The following is a 19,808-nucleotide window of genomic DNA, read 5'->3' as shown; positions in this document are numbered from 1 at the left end:
AAGATAAACATGTCGGCCTACCAAGATGCTACTGTACCAGCCAAGAAACATTGTACAGATAATCTTGACCCGATATTTAGAGACTTCCCGGGAAACATAAAGAAGCAGATTGCATTACATTTACATGATCTGTGTGATATTTATCGGGGTCCTGATTTGAATTCACTTCGATTTTTTAACTGCAACGCAGCTGATGCGAATGGCGGCGTTTCATTTTCTGATGCATACTGTTGTGTGAAACCGGTAAAAAAGAAAATGTTTGGGTCTGTTTTCGTGACTGGTCTTAGCATGATGTCAAAGTTTTTGGAAGAAGGGGAACTTCCTGAAAGCATTCCTGAAAGATTCCTCCTCAGTAAATTGTTGCACTACCTTGTTGACGAAGGTAAGTACACTTGTACATGTAGGACTACATATGTAGGATACAACGAATATTCATACCCTGCCTACATTGCTCTCCGGTAATGTCGTTACGACGACGACCATCTGTCAGAAATTGTCCGTCCGTCGTACAGAGCTACGTTATCGCTGCTAGGACTAGGAGTGCATTTGCATTTTGTATCTAACAGGAATTTGAGGAAAGAGAGTAGTGGGCCTCCACCGGGGATCGTAACAGCGACCCTCGGCTTACTGGTCTGACTGATCTAAAGGGAAATGGCTAATGCCCTCTAGCGCGAAGGTAGAAGGCGACCATATCACTATGTACACTTTACAATTAATACCTGCCACACTAGGAAAGAGTATAGTGTGCGCCTTCACTCGATCGAACCAGCCATCCTCGGCTTACTGGTCCGCTGCTCTACCGACTGAGCTAAAGGAAAATTCCCTCTAGCGCGAAGCTAGAAGGCGACCATATCACTATGACTATGTACACTATTTAAAATTGAAACATGCCACATGTATATCGTCTTGTTATTTTTCTTTAAATAATTTCTTGTTTTTTTACCACTTACAAAAAAGAGGAATTTAAGATTCTAAAAAATCTCACAAAAATATGAACTGTTCAAACCAAAATTAATCATTGCAAAAATGAACTTACCATTCATTATGCCATTAAAATCGGTTAAATATATTCTGTCTAATTTCATTTCACATCCAATTTTAGAATGCACAATTAGGCCTACATTTATGCTTCTGTTTCCGATCAGTGCCTCGCAGGCTTCTGTCTAGAAAAAGTGGGCCACAGGAGCTCGGTTTTTGGATTCTGAGAATACATATATATACATCGATTATCCTGATTTTTTATAATTATATAAGATTTGAGAACGTATAATATGAATACTTAATTTAAAGTGTTTTGGTTGTTTACTGATGTCATACATTATTTTATATGTATGTTACTCAGAATCCCAAAAACCGAGACCGTTATCTGGGCTAGCAAATGTGAAATGTTTAGTGATTTTTTCATGTTTGTTGTTAAATGAATAAAATTTTATCATGTAAACAAGAATATGTTAGAAATGAATTAGAATTCAATAGGATATGAAACACTAATATAATGCTATTTCCCATGGAAAAAGGTTTCCAATCTAATGTCAGACCTAAAAAAAAAATTGTACAAGTGTACATTTGAGTACAGCTTGTAAGAGTTATCGTGAGCAGTGATACTTATTATTTGTAGTCAGAAGGCATGTTGTGCTGTGTTACAACAGGAAAACGACACAATTAATAGAAAAACCACAATAATGTCTTGTAACATTTTATTTCCATGGTAAGGCTCTGTAATGTTCAATTTATCATAATCTATCATTGCAAGAATTAAAGTTGCAAGTTTCATTGAAACTTGAGTAAAAATTATGTTTTGAAGTTTTTGTGGTGTAGAAATCTCTTGTGTCAACTTTTGAGATAATCCGTTTATTATTTCCTGGCAATGTCATACTCACTCTAATTTGAAATTGATACATAAATTCAGTAGTTATATATAATTATTGTGTGTATTGATTGAGAGCTTAGTGTTTTTACACCTTTCATATTTTCAGAAACACAAGCTGCTCTGCTGAATTTGGAACAATATGATAAGGCAGATCTTTCCATTGTGCTGGCAAATCACTTGATTGGAAAATTGGCACCATCATCAAGATACGTCATTGACAAGCATGCCATTGGGAAAAAGATGAAAGGAAGAACTAAATGTCCTTGTTCTCCAGACTGTGCTATGTCTGGTGTATTCGGAGATACTAGTATAGGTAAGTATTTGATTGGTTTAAATGTGAAATTCATTGAATAATCTTGTAATCTAATTGATAGTTAGGCTAAAAAGAAAAAAAGCTGTGTTTCCGCCCAAAAAAAAGGGGTAGGTAGGGCGGAAATACTTTTTATTTTATTGTAATTTTTTTATACCCCTCGCAACGAAGTTAGGGGGGTATACTGGAATCACCTTGTCCGTCCGTCCGTCCGTCCGTCTGTCACAAAATTTGTCCGGCTATGCATTCGTTCATTTCTTTATGGATTTCAAATTTGGTATATAGTTAGAAGACCATATGAACTTGTGTCCCCTGCAGTGATTTTGCGATTTAGCCCTTTTTAACAGAGTTATGCCCCTTTTTCATACAAAATGTGTCATAATTTTGTCCGGCTATGCATTCACTTAATTTTTGATGGATTTTCTTGAAACTTTATACAGAGTTGAAAGATGGCATGAGGTTGTGTCTCCAGTAACGGTTTCTTCCGAAAAAAAACCTTTTTACAGAGTTATGCCCCTTTATGTAAAAAATGGTTACTAGCTTGTCCGGCTATGCATTTGCTTTGTTTTCAATGGATTTTCTTAAAACTTTTTACACAGTTCAAGGACTGCATGCACTTGTGCCTCCAGTAAATGCTTTTTCCGAAAAAATGCTTTTTACATAATTATGTTCAAAATAGGGAGGGTCAGCTTACGGGTAACAAAGCTATTTCTTAGGCCTAATCACTTTAATAGTTATGATAGATCATTACAATTTCTCAAACTTTCGATGATTGATTGAACTATTGATTGATCATGAACAGAACTTGAAACATCTACAAGTTCATCAGAATGTGAAAAATGTGTTGGATATGTTTAAAGGAATCTAGCTCTGTTTTAGAATGGTTATCAATATTTTGATGTATATTCATCAATATTTTGTTGTATATCAATATTTTGATGTATATATATCAGTATTTTGATGATGTTTATCAGTATTTTGATGTAGATTTATCAGTATTTTGATGATGTTTATCAGTATTGTGATGCATATTTATCAGTATTTTGAGGTATATTTATTAATATTTTGATGTACTGTTATCAATATTTTGATGCATATTTGTCAGTATTTTGATGTATATTTATCGGTACTTTTGTTCATTTAATTACTTTTCAAGTCTGCTGTAAATCTTAATAATGGCAAGATTATCAAAGGAAATTATTATTGATCAGTCATAATCAGAGTTTGAACAACTTACCAGTGATTAATCAGAACAACACTTCCAATCAAAAGTGTACTGTGCTGCAACACTACATTAGTATACACAATGACTTAATTAACAACGTTCAGCTGCAAATCATTCATGTATTTTGTGCCTGATCCTTTCCCATATAGGATGTAATTATGATGAGACATATTTATTACCCCCAAACAAAATGGTAGTCTTCTTGGTTTTCATCCGGTGTTTAGTCAAACATCTCGTGAGCTTCTATGCCATCCATCACCCATCTGTCATCAATCTCTTGGCTGTCATCTTTCTCTTGTTTGTCATCTATCATCCGCCTGTTGTCTGTCATCCGCCTGTTGTCTGTCATCCGTCTGTTGTCTGTCATCCACCTGTTGTCTGTCATCTGTCATCTGCCTGTTCTCTGTCATCTGTCTGTTGTCTCTCATCTGTCTGTTGTTTGTCTGTCATCCGTCTGTTTTCTCTCATCTGTCTGTTGTCTGTCATCCATTTGTTGTCTCTCATCTATCTGTTGTCTGCCATCCGTCTGTTGTCTGTCATCCATCTGTTGTATGTCATCTGTCTGTTGTCACTCATCCGTCTATTGTCTGTCATCCATCTCTTGGCTGTCATCTGACTGTTGTCTGTCATCCATCTGTTGTCTGTCATCAATCTGTTGTCTGTCATCCGTCTGTTGTCTGTCATCCGTCTGTTGTCTGTCATCCATCTGTTGTCTCTCATCCATCTGTTGTCTGTCATCCATCTGTTGTCTCTCATCCATCTGTTGTCTGTCATCCATCTGTTGTCTGTCATCTGTCTGTTGTCTGTCATCCATATGTTGTCTGTCATCCGTCTGTTGTCTGTCATCCATGTGTTGTCTGTCATCTGTCTATTGTCTGTCATTCGTCTATTGTCTATCACTCATCTGTTGTTAGTCATCAAGTCAGTCACCCTTCTATCATTCACCAGGTGTCTGTAACCTGTTTGTTGTCTATAGCGCTATAACCCATTTGTTGCCATTCACCTGTCTTTTGTCCATCATCCGTCTGTTGTCTATCGACGTTTTGCAAAAGTTGCTATATGTAGTCAGAAACTACTGTTTTTAGCACGGTTTAATAAAGCGTATAAATGAAGGATCTCATCCATCTGTTGTCTATCATCCATCTCTTGGCTGTCATCTGTCTGTTGTCTGTCATTCATCTGTTGTCTGTCATCAATATGTTGTCTGTCATCCATCTGTTGTCTGTCATCCGTCTTTTGTCTGTCACTCATCTGTTGTTAGTCATCAAGTCAGTCACCCTTCTATCATTCACCAGGTGTCTGTAACCTGTTTGTTGTCTATAGCGCTATAACCCATTTGTTGCCATTCACCTGTCTTTTGTCCATCATCCGTCTGTTGTCTATCGACTTTTTGCAAAAGTTGCTATATGTAGTCAGAAACTACTGTTTTTAGCACGGTTTAATAAAGCGTATAAACGAAGGATCTAATCCCCCAGGAATCTGAGGGATGGGGTCTAAGAGGGGAAATTTATGAAATCATTTTATATCCTTATTTTTCTGTATGAATGACAGCTTTTAGTCCAAATTTGGTCAGAAGCCTCAAACTAACACTTGTAGGGAGTGGCGAACCATGTAACTCCGATCTTCACCAGAGGTTACATGGCTGTAATGTAGCATCATTCCTCAAATTAAATAAATTTTGTTTTTCTATGATTTGATTAAATTGAGAAATGGATTATTATTGCTTTGCACGTTTTTGTTTATTTGATAACTTTTAAACTCTTTAGTTTGTTCACAAATTATCCACAGACTCTTGCACATTTATGACCAAGTGTTAAACAAAGCATAGCCAATTCGACTACAGTACATCATACCATCTTGTAATAGGATCATGATAGAGGTGAAACATCCATAACAGTATATTAAGTCTATTACCTATCTTGGGCCTCTATACAAGAACATGTATCCCCCACAACCCCCGAAGAAATAATATCACAACCTATTTTTCTCAATAACTATATTAAAAGAGGCAATAGATTTTTTTCTCTATGAACACTGGTGTAAAAAAGATATATTTTTTGTCTCAGATTTATTAGAAAACAATCAATTTATGTCCTATGAAACTTTTCTCATAAATACAGTATAAATGTAAACTTTATAGAATACTTTGGTGTTATTAATGCCATACCAAGAAACTGGAAGGACATTCTACGGAATAGTAATGGTATTGTAGATATACCTATAATTCCATATAAGTCTTTGATTAATTATTTGAATACACACGATAAAGTCACTAAATATTTTTATCATATTATGATCAGACCTCTTTCTGAAAAACCAATTAATAGCCAAAGAAAGTGGCAAGAAATATTAAATACATGTACTGACATCAGTGAGGAAACTTGGGAATTACTTTATCTTCTACCAAGGGAGGTAACTGATGATACTAAACTTATTAACTTTCATTATAAACTAGTACACAGGATATTGTATACCAACACTAAGTTGATGAAATGTAAACTTTCAGAAACTGAAAGATGTACCTTCTGCACAATTGGAAGAGAAACTATTCTTCATTTATTTTGGGAATGTAGTGTTGTTAAAACTTTCTGGCTTTTGTTTATGGAAATGTTGGAAAACAAATGCCAAATAACTTTACCTAGACATCCAATGACCTTTCTTTTTGGTGTGACAGACATAAAACATAATTATGAAATAAACTTTCTATTGCTGCTTATGAGATACTATATATATTTGTGTAAATTGGAAAACACAACTCCAATATTTTCTGAAAGCAAAAAATACATCAACCATTACAATAAAATAGAAGATATGGGATTATATACATATCATCATAAAAAACAAGAAAAGGTAAAATATAAATGGATTTTTATTAATCAACTTTTAAGTTAACTGGATGGTAAATTACACAATTTTTGTACTTTTGGCAAACCAAGGAGTTTGTTAACTACACAGTTTCTGTTTACAGTTTTACCATGTTTTCGTGAGGTAACAATTAGCAGATACATGTTCATATTTTACATGTGTAATATACTGTACATTCTTATTATGAATGTAAAGAAAAGTTCAGTAAAGGTAAAATATAAATGGATTTTTATTAATCAACTTTTAAGTTTAACAAATAATTAGCTGGTTGGCAAATTACGCAAATATTTGTTTATTGTCAAACCAATGGGTTTGTAAACTACACAGTTTCTGTTTATAATTTTACCATGTTTCATGAGGTAACAACAGGTACATATCCATATTTTACATATGTTGTACTTGTACATGTATATTAGGATTATAAAGATAAGGTCAGTAAAAGGGAAAAGGTAAAATATAAAGATAACAAATTAGCTGGCTGGTAAATTACTTAATTTTTATCTATTGCTAAACCAATGGGTTTGTAAACTACACAGTTTCTGTTTTAAAATTTTACCATGTTTCATGAGGTAACAAAAATACATGTCCTTTCATTTTTACATGTGTAATGTACTGTACATTCTTATTAGGAATATAAGGAAAATTTAAATAATCTATTTAGAATTGTCATTGAATAGTAAGTTGTAATGTGAATAATAATATATCAAATTACATATGCGATGTATAGATGTATGTGATTATGTGGAAAAAATTTGAATAAAAAAAAAAAAGTCTATTACCCCCTCAGACACTACATATATGTCAGTGCTAGTACAAAGGTGACAGTGTAGTCATCGAAACGCCACACTCTTATCATATTGGTTGTGTATTTATATATTACTTCTATTATATTTACAATCATTTTCAATTTTCATCACTGACAGTAATAAAGTGAAAATATATGGAAACACTACTTGGACTGAAGCAAAAAAAAAAATAAAGGAAAAATTATCAGGTACTTAAGTGCCTTACAATAAATTTTGCTTGTTTGTTTGCTGGGTTTATTGCCCTGTGAACAGCCAGGGTGATTTTGAGGCAGGATCTCCTTGTAGTAGTTGGTGACTACCTCACTAAAACAACATGCGAGAGGCCCTTCAAATGTCATCCAGCGCAATTAGGCTAAAGTATCTTGCCCAAGTACACGACAGCACAGATCGGCCTGTTTCGCAGCTTCCCAAGAAACACAAAGCAACAAGGGTCAGAAGCTTCGAACCCATGCACCTCGGATCTTCACCTGAGGCTAGGTGGCCAGCGCTCTAACTGACTGAGCTATCGTGGCCCCTTTAAAGGAATGTAGGAAGAGAGATATACTGATTTTAATGTATAACTGCATGTTTTTGTTTTACAGGTAATGAAGAAGTATGGCATGGGCAGTTGAATATCATTGTCAACCAAGACATAGGAATTAGCAGTATCGAAGATGATGAAGAAAATCCTGAAATTCTAGGAGGAATGAAATTGAAATCTTCTACATGTAGTTTGGAAAATAGTGACCAACTCATTGCTCAGACTGTGGTTTTTTCTTTTCTTCAAAAACAGATTCATCCATTGAATGAACATTTTCTATTGCCGTGTTTTGGAGTGGCAGGTACTGGTATAGTAATTTACTTCTATGATTCGGAACATGATGTTCTTCTTAAAAGCTCTCGTATTCCATTTCTTAAATCAACCAAGAGTGACTTGCACATGAAGGTCAATCTAACGGCTATCTTGGCATCATGGTTAGCTGTTAATTACAAGCATCTGTCCAGTGGATTGCCAGAGTCTCTAAAATCTGAAGACAAAAAAGCTGATTTTTTTTCACAAGTGACTGAGAAAATTGAAATTTATAGAAATAAATTAAAATTAGGAGATGTTGGAATGTCTGTGCATCCACCAGTACCTGGAGATATGGAGGATTCAGGGGAGGAGTCGCCCGATGAACTGGGTGATGTTAGATGTAAACTATATCAAGTTGTTTATGGTGGAAAGAAAAGGTAGATGATGTAGTGCAGGAAACAGCTGAAATTTCTGATACTCAATCTAGGATCAATATTGATGACAAAATGTTTGACACTTTTAACAGGGTACTGAGTGTGGTAAATTTCATAGCCTGGCAAATTATCTGTATTACACCTTCTTTATTCCTATATGATATAGGGAACTTTAATAAAGCAACTAAATATTTGCTGTAAAATTCTGAATATATGGTGTCAGGAAGTGTCGCAAACTAACCTACATCAAAGTCAAATGCATCAAAATCTTTTAAAAAGCCTGTTTTTACTAACCAATAGACACCTGTACCATATCTATAGAACAGAAAATCAAAATTACCTGGAGAATGTCATTAAATAATGTTATTACTTTACATTCCCATTTGGCAACTTGTGTAGATGAAGAATGCAGTGAAATGATGAATAAATTGTTTATTGTATAATTATGATGATGGTTATATGCCTCATTCAACATAATTTGTACACCTGGAGGCTGCCTGTTTGCCTCTATAAGCACACCTCACGTCTGTTCTTCTTTTCTTTTCTTTTTTTTTCTTTTTTGCTCGCAATAAAACAGTCTAAAACATTGGGCCTGGCTTGGATTATTGCTATTAAGTTCATTAAGGTCACAGCGGTTAAATGTGTTACAATCTTCAATTTCTCTTGTAATGATATCTTGTTAATAAGAGACATGGGGTCATAAAATTGAGCATAAAGCATGCTGGCATAAAGAGCTACCTTTGTTCAAAGGATTGACCTTAGCCTACTTTTAAGGTCACAAGGGTCAAATATGTTAAAATCTTTCATGAACAAGATACCACTGTTAATGATATTGAATGGTCTTGGCCTACTTTCAAGTTTGAGAGAGGGAATCAAATTTGTTTAAATTTTCTTTAAAGTTTTTCAAGAGCTGAGAGCCCCAGAGGCATGACATAAGGCCAATAGCATGCCAGAATCGAAGTCTACGAAAGATAGTAAAACGACCAGGACTTACTTTCATACGACGGCACATATACGCCTGGACAATATACACATAAGCAATCGATGTTTGTCCAAATTTTCCAGAAAAACGTGGTCGAAAAACCGCATATGCAGTTGTTTTTTGCCCGGTGTCGGACCGATTTTATGGTTAGATTTTGCTTTGCTTTTTGTTTATTTTGCCAACGCAGTGTTGGCCCATAACCGCCTTGGCACTTTTCGAGCTTTGCTCTGGTAATTAACATACTATTTGATAATTTCCGACTGTCTGATAAAGCACAGGTGGTCTATTGCTCAAGACAGCCCACTTGACCTTGTAAGCTTATATAGGTGTTATGTGTGGGTAAAACCATAAGGTACAAAGGTTAAGGGGTGGAGACATGCATATAACCGGATTCAAAGAATGAAAGGTTGGGCAACCTTGATTGTCGACCCCAGGAAAACAATACGTGCAGTCAAAATAGACGAATTGAATGGTGCATCCATTATCTCAGTGGGCCACCTGTGCTTCATCAGGCTGTCAGGATTTATCAAATGGTATGTAGCAAAGCTCGAAAAGTGCCAAGGCGGCTACGGGCTAACACTGTGTTGTCAAAATAAACAAAAAGCAAAGCAAAATCTGACGATGAAATATTGAAATATTGAAATATCGGAATTTTGTCGGAAACATCCTTTGGGTAAGGGTAATAGATTTTGCATAAATGGTGACTCAATAAAATTGTTGTCGTTTCAATGTCCAACGTTGAAAATATATTCCGAATATTATTCACACATTTCCATATTTCCAGCGTAGCGTAGTGCAAACAACCGTGGGTTTCCACTTTCCAACGATGTATTTTCAGTATCCCAGTCAATTCTAGTAACCCATCTTTTCACATTATAAGTTATTAGTATGATTTTGTCAGATTCATGTAGTAGATTTGGGTAACCCATCGGCAGTATAGTTATAGGGTTGGAATCTCAACCATTTCCGATTGATAACCCAAAAGTAAGATAATGTCCTGTGCCAATCTTAATAAAATCTACATTTGAGCCAGCGGCTGAGAAAAGGGCCCTTACAGAATAATCAACGAAAACGGAGAAAACTTCCGTGACTACGAACTTATCGAAGTCTCCGTGTTTCCCGCCGACCATAATATGCCACTTCATAATGTTTAGATGCACAAAAGAAATATCTAAATGATTACTTTATTTGTTTTGTAGGAAATAAACTTATTTGAAAATTATTTTGAAATATTTCAGCAAAAACTTGAGATTTATGTAATATTTACAATATATCTCTTCATGTTTAACAGTAACACATGTATACTTATAGTGTTGGATGGCATTGGGGGTTTTCATGGAGTCCTGTTTCATAATAAGAATATTTTAAATTTTATTTTGAATGATCTCGATAAGGGCATGGTATGGAACATGGAGAGTCAGTTTTCAACATTGAAAACAAAACGGATATGGATCATGGTTCCGTTCTCAATGTTGTCAGGGAACAGTACTTGGTCGTCTATCAGACTATTCCATATTTCCACTCTAGTTCTGCTCACAGTCTGGCGAGGTGTTCAAGACAATTCACCAGTTTCTTGTAATTTCATTCCGTTTGCTATAAAGAAGTCCTATATTTAAGTTCCTTTGTCTTTTAACAATGACTTGCATGGGAGGTGTCTTTGATGAAGTAGAAGACGCTTAGTCTTCCGAAACACCTGATCCTATTCTCCCTGCACCTGTAAGGGTCGTTACGCAAATCTATTTTCTTCGTATTTGCCCTCGTGTTTTAGACCAGTTACAAAAAGATATTAACTGATAAAAAATGCAAAAATGTTTTGAATTTAACCTCTTTACTTTGTTGAAAAAAAACGAATAATTGCTATCGTTATATCAAGAAAATCTTTTTACCACACAGTTGTAATATCAAAACATTAGGATATATTTACATATACATTAGTTTGTCTAATTGCTCGCTGAAAATTTAAGCTACTGTTGTGAATGACTACGTGTATATCATTGCAGGTACAACTCAAATCAAACGTATTAGAGATAGTCGTCCAGAAAAAAAAACCGAAATATATCAACAGTTGACGGAGTGATATCTAAATTCAGTTGATTTGACAAAAGGTATTTAAGCCACATACTCACGAAGAAACATATATCAATGTTTACATTTTGAACTTTTTACAGTTTTCGGACTTGATATATACCTAACAGATTATCATGAATCAGAAACTGAAAGAAAATGTGTATTTATGAAAGTATACGGGGAATTCCCAAAAGTAATAACTGTGGCTGCCGGACCAAGTTTCTCTGAAAATTAGTCCCACAATGCAATGCAAAGGTGCACGTGGGTTTAACAGTCCATACAAAATGGCGGAACGCTGCAAGCGCGGAACTGCGAAAACGCAGACAGATTCTGCGGAAAAAAAGACACAAAAGTGTGAGGAATCGGCAAAACCCGAGTATTTCCTTAGGAAAGGAAATGATTCGTTGGCACTTAACGAGAGAAGAATAAGGAATAGACTCGAATTCCGATTTTTCCGGACGTCGATTGGATTGCTGGTTAGCTTTTGAACATTGTCAACTTCACCGATCTAAGATTTTATCGATGTTTTGTTGTATGCATATTGCTACATTTTAAAATTAAGTATTTAAATGTAAACGATGTTTGTTTATTTTGTTCAGTTACTTGAGTATTACGCGAATATTCTGTTAATACATTTGTATGTTTAAATGAAAGCATTATTTGGCAAAGTTCACGTATGCTCGATATGTAAACAACGGCCATGTGTGTAGTTTATGTGCAGTGCACGTTGTTATAGCCTCGTTCTCGGCTCGGTGACAAATCTTGCTATAATATAAATGCGGCGAGTTATTTTGATACACTGATGTATCGAGGACTACCCCGGACAAGCGTCCAGGCCAGTGGTCATTTTAATGTTGGGAGAGCGTGAATGAACATCTTGGATTGCCATTAATACACGTATGCAGCTAGAATGTTAGGTTGTTCGGGAGTATGTGGCTTTAAACAAACGATGAACTTAATGGAAAAATTACAGTATCATACGACGATAAAATAACAAATAATGAAGACTCCCTTTCATTCATAAGACAGTATCGTACGACGTTACAATAACAAATAATGAAGACTCCCTTTCATTCATAAGACAGTATCGTACGACGATATAATAACAAATAATGAAGACTCCCTTTCATTCATAAGACAGTACCGTACGACGATACAATAACAAATAATGAAGACTCCCTTTCATTCATAAGACAGTACCGTACGACGTTACAATAACAAATAATGAAGACTCCCTTTCATTCATAAGACAGTATCGTACGACGTTACAATAACAAATAATGAAGACTCCCTTTTATTTATAAGACAGTATCGTACGACGTTACAATAACAAATAATGAAGACTCCCTTTCATTCATAGGACAGTACCGTACGAAGTTACAATAACAAATATTGAAGATTCCCTTACATTTATAAGACAGACTGTGTTCCAGCTAGGTCGGGTTAACAGGGCGCAGCGCCCTGGCCTTAATCTGGAAATTAGAAATTTTACGGGATTGTGGAGTGGATACTCCCGACACCAAGACCAGGGAAAGTTTCAGTAAACAGGCCAGGGAGCAATTCATCTCAACTCTCATCAACAACATTGAGAACCGTTTCCAGGACACTGAGGAGATGGACAACCTTGCCATTCTGGACATATCATCCATCGAGTCTGCTGGTTGCTTTTATGGAGTGTCGGAGATGGAAGATCTAGCAAACCACTACAGCCATGAGGAGGAGTCCTTAGTAGTAGAATGGACATATTTCCTTAACTTCAATACTGAGAGAGAAAATTACTGTAACATGCTGGCATGCCTCAAACTTTTTCACGGACAGAATGACTTGGGACTGAAGGCACTGTTTCCAAACATTTCCTCACTTTATGCCAAGGCCTGTGTTATTTCACTTAGTACAGCTGAAGTTGAGAAAGTCTTCTCTCAGGTAAAGTTAATTAAGACAGCTCACCAGACCCCATTAAACCGGCTACTGAATGTTAAACTGAAATGTTCGTCAGAGATGTTTGAGGCAGTACTCCCAGCAGTCACCAGGAAATGGATTTGTGGATTTGCCCTAAACAAAGCCAGTGCTTGTTAGACTACCTGTGACAAAGAATTTCTCCACTCCTTGATATCATGAAATGACTTATGTAGATATCTTATTTATCAGAACCTGTGATAGTGATACATTGTGATTATGAATTGAAAGAAAGAAAAATGTATTTTTAAAAATGGTATTAATATTTTAAGATTTTATGTTTAATTTTGTTGCTATCATTCATTTCAAGTTTAATTTAGATGGATTTAAATTTACTAACTTAACTTATGGTGTGTGTGATTTTAGCAAAGCAGTATTTGTCTGAGTGAAGGACTGAACACACATTGTGATAATGTATTTTAAACAATTATTTAATAGTAAGATGTTATTTATGTATTCAGCTTTCTTTTGAATTTGTTACAATGTACAAATGTCATATTTTGTTTGAATGTAAATTACTTAACCAATTATTAGGTCACCAGAGACAAAGTCTCAAGTGACCTATTCTAATCGCCTTTTGTCCGTCGTCGTGCGTCGTGCGTCGTCCGTCCGTAAACAATTTACATTTTCGACTTCTTCTCCAAAACCCCTAAACCAAATTCAATGAAATTTGGCAGTAAGCTTCTATGGCTAAAGGTCAACCAAAAGTGTGAATTATATGGTCCCCACCCCAGGGGCCTGAGGGGCGGGGCTAAAAAGTGTCAAATTGACTAAAACTTCAAAAATCTTCTTCTCTACTCTCAGATATGGTTGAATCAAACACTCTTCATACATGTAAATGGAAAGGTCTTAAGGTGCTTTACCAAAATTGTGAATTTCATGACCCTGGGATCTCACGTTTGCCCCTGGGGAGGGGGTAAACTTTACTATAGTTTTCATAGAACGTTTTTGACAATAATTTGTTTGATTTCTATTGGAATTCATTCTAACTTGGTTAACATTATCAGCTTGTGATTGCAGTTTGATGGTATACACATGTTGGTCCTGAATGACCCCTAGGGCTGGTGGGCGGGGCCAAAAAGGGTCAATTAAGTTAACTGAAATATTTCAAATCTCAGGTGACCGTTAAGGCCCATGGACCTCTTGTTCTAAGAGGTGTGTGTTTGTGTTGTAAAAGCATGTTGTTGAAGTGAGAGATCTAATATCTGCAGACTAGTGCTTTAATCTTTTACTGGTCTGTAGTTCACCATTCTGTGACTGTACCATGGCCTGTAGGGTCTGTAGTACACTGTTATGTGACTGTTCCGTGACCTGTAGGGTCTGTAGTTCACCGTTCTGTGACTGTACCGTGACCTGTAGGGTCTGTAGTTGTTCACCGTTCTCTAACTGTAACGTGACCTGTAGGGTCTGTAGTACACTGTTCTGTGACTGTTCCGTGACCTGTAGGGTCTGTATAGTTTACCATTCTGTGGCTGCATCGTGACCTGTAGGGTCTGTAGTTCACCGTTCTCTAACTGTACCGTGGCCTGTAGGGTCTGTAGTTCACCGTCTGTAACTGTACCGTGACCTGTAGGGTCTGTAGTTCACCGTTCTGTAACTGTACCGTGGCCTGTAGGGTCTGTAGTACACCGTTCTGTAACTGTACCGTGACCTGTAGGGTCTGTAGTTCACCGTCTGTAACTGTACCGTGACCTGTAGGGTCTGTAGTTCATCGTTCTTAGACTTTACCGTGACCTGTAGGGTCTGTAGTCCACCATTTTGAGACTGTACCCTGGCCTAGATGGTCTGTAATTTACCCTGTATGTGGGTCATCTGCTATTGGACGTAGTCGGGGTCACTCAAAATAATCCTCTTCTTATGTTTGTCAAGACAAACGACAAACGCACACAAGACAGTTATCACAATACCGACAGTGACGGTGAAGTTCACCATTGTTCATCTGTTTTGTCGAGTTATCACCAAGGTTATCAATACAGGTTAAAATGCATGAAGAAAGTTATCATTTCAAACGCAATGGAATGGACCTTAAGGGAGACCTATCAAAGTCCAAAATGATTACATAACAAAACAGGACACACAAAATAGTTACCGCAAAACTGACGGTGACGTCTATCATTGTCCACCTGTTTTGTTTTGAGTTATCACTAAACGTTTTCAATACTGGTTAAAACACCTGAAGAAATAATTAATTTCAAACGCAATGGAATTTTTTTTTAACACATTCAATTTTTTAAGGGGGATCACGATGCCTAGTTTCATTGTAAACGTTCCACATGTTCCGGCCATCATATATAGTGGCGATAAAGTTTGTAACAGTGTCACCTTATCCTCGTCACAGTTATTCTGTGGGCACTGAGTTCACAATACTGTAGGCATATCATAATCCATATGTAGTAAGAATACCGTTTTCTTCTCATTTACCTTGATCTTAAGAAAATAAACACTGGGTTTTGTTGATTTCTCGAAAAGTTTATCTATTTTAAGTTGTAAAACGGATAGCATTTTACGAACATTTTTCCTTATGTCACCAGTCAAGAATCAAACTCAGATTAAAAAACTGCAGAAAAAAGTCAGTATTTTTTTCCGCAACTTAAACAGTATATGGTTTAGATGACTTTGGCTTTCAATACACCATTGGACTATATATAGATCTAGACTATTGCCTGGCGTATCGTGACCGACTGCATACGCTATTAGATCTCCTCTTTGCAAAAGGAGCTAGGTTTGCAAACCCTAAGACGTGTTTATATGATACAAGTTTCGGTATTGCAATATTTCAATATTTCTGCTAATGATAAGATGAGGATGTGATCCTTACTCTTTTATATTGGATTCTCAGAACCTTGAAACCATGTGTATTGCTGACTCCAGAAAATGTCTTAAAACCTAACTTCTTTCTAGCAATTCTAACCGTATTAACCAAATCGTATTGAAGTACTGTTTACAACAGAAATATAATTAATGTATTGCGGATTTTTAGGAAATCAAAAAAGCTTTATCAAATTTGAAATCTGCTCCTTATAATTCTCGTCTATCAAATTATTTAAAGTATGTAGATTGACATTCTATATAATTTCCGTTGTTTGCCTATTGTAAATCCCGTATGTTAGTCATCCAGTTCGGACGTAGTTGAGGTCCTCGTCTCGGACATAGCTTCACAGCTAACACAGTAAGTTAAGTAACTACCAAGCTGACAGCGACTTTAACATTTGTCAATTTATGTTTCCTCTGCCGATGGCACCTTACACGATCGATGGCTTTTTGTTTGTTTTTTAAACGATTCGTTGAAACGATACTCACTAGTCTAATGGGATATGAGACACTGATAAAATGCTGTCTCCCGAGAAAAAGATTTCCGATCGAAAGTTAGACTTACATTTGATGTTTGCTTTAATTATCCGATCTATGAAAATAACATGAAACATAAAAGCCGAATGCACCATAGCTGTAAAAGCTAGTATGTTTATTATTATTACTAGGTTAAACGATAACGTTTCTATACCACAATGTTGATATATGTATTTTCATATCTTTTGTGGACACTCCTATTACAAACTTTATTTAAAGCATACATACAGCAGAATATTTTAGGAAACATTTAATAGTATAACTTATTTCATACAGACAACACACGAAAGGTATTTATCCTCTTCATACGGAGGACATCGAAGTGAGCCACATTTCGCCTTAACTGCGAAAAGCAACTTTCCATCATCATTGGAATCGGCTCCTCCGTCTAAAGGCTGTGCATGTTCGTCTACACAAACATACTGGGAGGCTGCTTTGTGATTATAGTATCCCGACGCCAGTGACCCGCTGTACGCCTTCATCCAGCCGCTGTAGCATTCCGTCCTCGCCGGTATCATCACAGACGAAACAAAGGATGTAGATCTACAGACCGCACATGGAGCTTCTTCGTTTTGTGATTTTAGCCCGAATGGTGATGCCGGGTTGTCGGATTCGTATTCAGTCCCGTACATTCTTCCTGAGTAGTCATCATTTGGCAAATCTTTGTATGGCCCCCAAACTGAGTCCCGTGGTAAACAGACATAGTCTGCTGCCGCTCCGGGGTGATCCCACCAGGACCCTCCTGTGTAACCTTTATCAACACAACATTGATATTCTTTCATTCCGGTTAAAATTACAACTTGTCATTCAGCGACTTAATTTGAAAAAAACAAGGAAGAGAAATTGATTTGGAAGCATGAATAAGTCCTAATAAAAATGAGGACTAATTATTGTGAATTTTATGAGGGAAATGATGGGAATATATGTTTGGTTTCTCATACCGGAATACACGAGTTCTGTCAAATTAGCTGGACAGTCGGTCCTACCCCAGCGGACAAAGGTGACTCCTCCTCGGTCTGCAGTCGAGATATAAAGGGAAATATAATATGAGAAATACACAGAAAATGAAACGTCACTGATATTGTTGTAACTTCGAATATGCTATAGGTACATGCTCTCAATTGATTTTCGAAATTCTCCAATTTCCAATAAGAATTGCAATGCTCAAATTGGCCGAAAAAGCCTACATAAATGTAAATAAATATGCTGTCATAATCGAATCACGTAATTCCGTAGGCTGAGTCTTAAGTTTGATTGACATATAATATAGTTGGGATGATTGTATTGCATTGAAATGTAGTGTTTCACGGCCCATCGACAGTTTGAGTCATTTAAATGGAAGAAATGAAAGTCTGACTAAAACGTTTAAAAGGTAAATAATCTAAAAATCACTGAAATCAAATGATTTCAAAACACATACAAATGTACTATTAGATGATATATTTCTATTCAAAGTAAATAAGCAAATATAGGCGATACAAAAATTGTATCGGACAGGCATTCCATAAATATAACGTAAAAGAGGGTGTCATGAGTCTGTTTGAAATCAGAGCAATCGATGATAAAATGCTTTACGGTGAAAGGTTGATAACATATATGACAAAAGGGGGATCCACATTTCGTTAAATGTAACTGTGGTTGCAGTATGCATCAGCAATGCGCAAACGCCAGAGATCAACTTGCCCATTTTAGGTTGAATATCGGGCAGATTGTTTACAGTTTTTGGCCTACTTTCTTTATCGTGCAGACCTATATTTCAATCGTTCATGACTTCATTTGTGTAAATTGTTTGATGAAAAGACATATCTGCACTATTATAAATACAAATGAAAATCTGTCTGATTCATTAATATATTTCGAAAAGCCATGATGTGTCCATGGTATGTCTGCTAGGATGTTATATAACAATCAGTCTACAAGGGACAGTGGTGGATATCGTAAGGCTGCGAAGGTGTGCCATCTTTTATCAAATCTTGATACGCCTTATCAGAGTTATATTTATCTCGTAAACGAGAAAATTTCCTGATCTGCAAACACTGAGAACTACATGTCAGTATAAGTCAACTTTATGAAAGTTTCCAACAGAATGTGTAAAAACTAAACTAATACCTAAATAGTATAACTACATGTTTTTACTTTGATTCGCCTGGGAGAGTTGTTGTTCCAATGAAGAAATTTTTCCGTTCTGTAATTGTACCGTCGCCTGAAGGGTCTGTAGTTCACTCTGTAGGTGGGTCATCTGTTGTTGGACGTAGTCGGGGTCACTCATGAGGATCCTCTTGTTACGACTGCCATTACAACTGCCACAACAGAATAGCGTACACAGGGACACTACTGCTAAACTGACAGTGATTGCTACGTTCACCATAATACTGCTTCCTAGGTTTATCACCGAATGAATGGTCAGTGAACACCGAATAAAATGTTATCTATGAAGGTTCAAACGTCAGAACATAAATGGTGGAAAGATTAGCATAACCTGGTGTTTTGGCAATCTATGCAATCAATGGGGGTATGGTTTTATGTGGCCGAAATTTTGTTGGATATAACCGTATTTACAGATAGCTTTTCAAGCACGAAGGAGATAGCAGAAATTAAATTACGATTGTACCGTGGCCTGTTCGGGTCTGTAGTACACCGTTCTGTGACTGTTCCGTGACCTATAGGGTCTGTAGTACACCGTTCTGTGACTGTTCCGTGACCTGTAGGGTCTGTACTTCACCGTTCTGTGACTGTACCATGGTATGTAGGGTCTGTAGTACACCGTTCTGTGACTGTTCCGTGACCTGTAGGGTCTGTACTTCACCATTCTGTAACTGTACCGTGGCCTGTAGGGTCTGTAGTTCACCGTTCTGTGACTGTACCGTGACCTGTATGGTCTGTAGTTCACCGTTCTGTGACTGTACCGAGACCTGTGTGGTCTGTAGTTCACCGTTCTGTGACTGTACCATGGTCTGTAGGGTCTGTAGATCACCGTTCTGTGACTGTACCATGGTCTGTAGGGTCTGTAGTTCACCGTTCTATGATTGTACCGTGACCTGTAGGGTCTGTAGTTCATCGTTCTGTGACTGTACCGTGGCCTGTAGGGTCTGTAATTCACCGTTCTGTAACTGTACCGTGTCCTGTAGGGTCTGTAGTTCACAGTTCTGTGACTGTACCGTGGTATGTAGGGT

At 36.7% G+C, this 19,808-nt stretch overlaps 2 protein-coding genes across 2 annotated transcripts; one reads left to right on the top strand and one right to left on the bottom strand.

Annotated features, from left to right (window-relative positions):
- Positions 1-8,729, top strand: LOC117333394. Its single transcript, XM_033892678.1, has 3 exons — positions 1-382; positions 1,977-2,183; positions 7,658-8,729. Exons 1-3 carry the CDS (start codon positions 10-12, stop codon positions 8,287-8,289), a joined length of 1,212 nt encoding a protein of 403 aa, XP_033748569.1. The 5' UTR covers positions 1-9; the 3' UTR covers positions 8,290-8,729.
- Positions 8,730-16,659: 7,930 nt separating this feature from the next.
- Positions 16,660-19,180, bottom strand: LOC117333058 (short-chain collagen C4-like). Its single transcript, XM_033892181.1, has 3 exons — positions 18,772-19,180; positions 17,577-17,651; positions 16,660-17,386 (listed from the first exon to the last, which is right to left on the bottom strand). Exons 1-3 carry the CDS (start codon positions 19,001-19,003, stop codon positions 16,899-16,901), a joined length of 795 nt encoding a protein of 264 aa, XP_033748072.1. The 5' UTR covers positions 19,004-19,180; the 3' UTR covers positions 16,660-16,898.
- Positions 19,181-19,808: the final 628 nt, after the last annotated feature.

Source organism: Pecten maximus, chromosome 8 (genome assembly GCF_902652985.1).
Source record: "Pecten maximus chromosome 8, xPecMax1.1, whole genome shotgun sequence".
Classification (NCBI taxonomy): domain Eukaryota; kingdom Metazoa; phylum Mollusca; class Bivalvia; order Pectinida; family Pectinidae; genus Pecten; species Pecten maximus.
The sequence above is the reverse complement of the archived record's forward strand: the minus strand, read 5'-3'. Positions and strand labels throughout refer to the sequence as shown.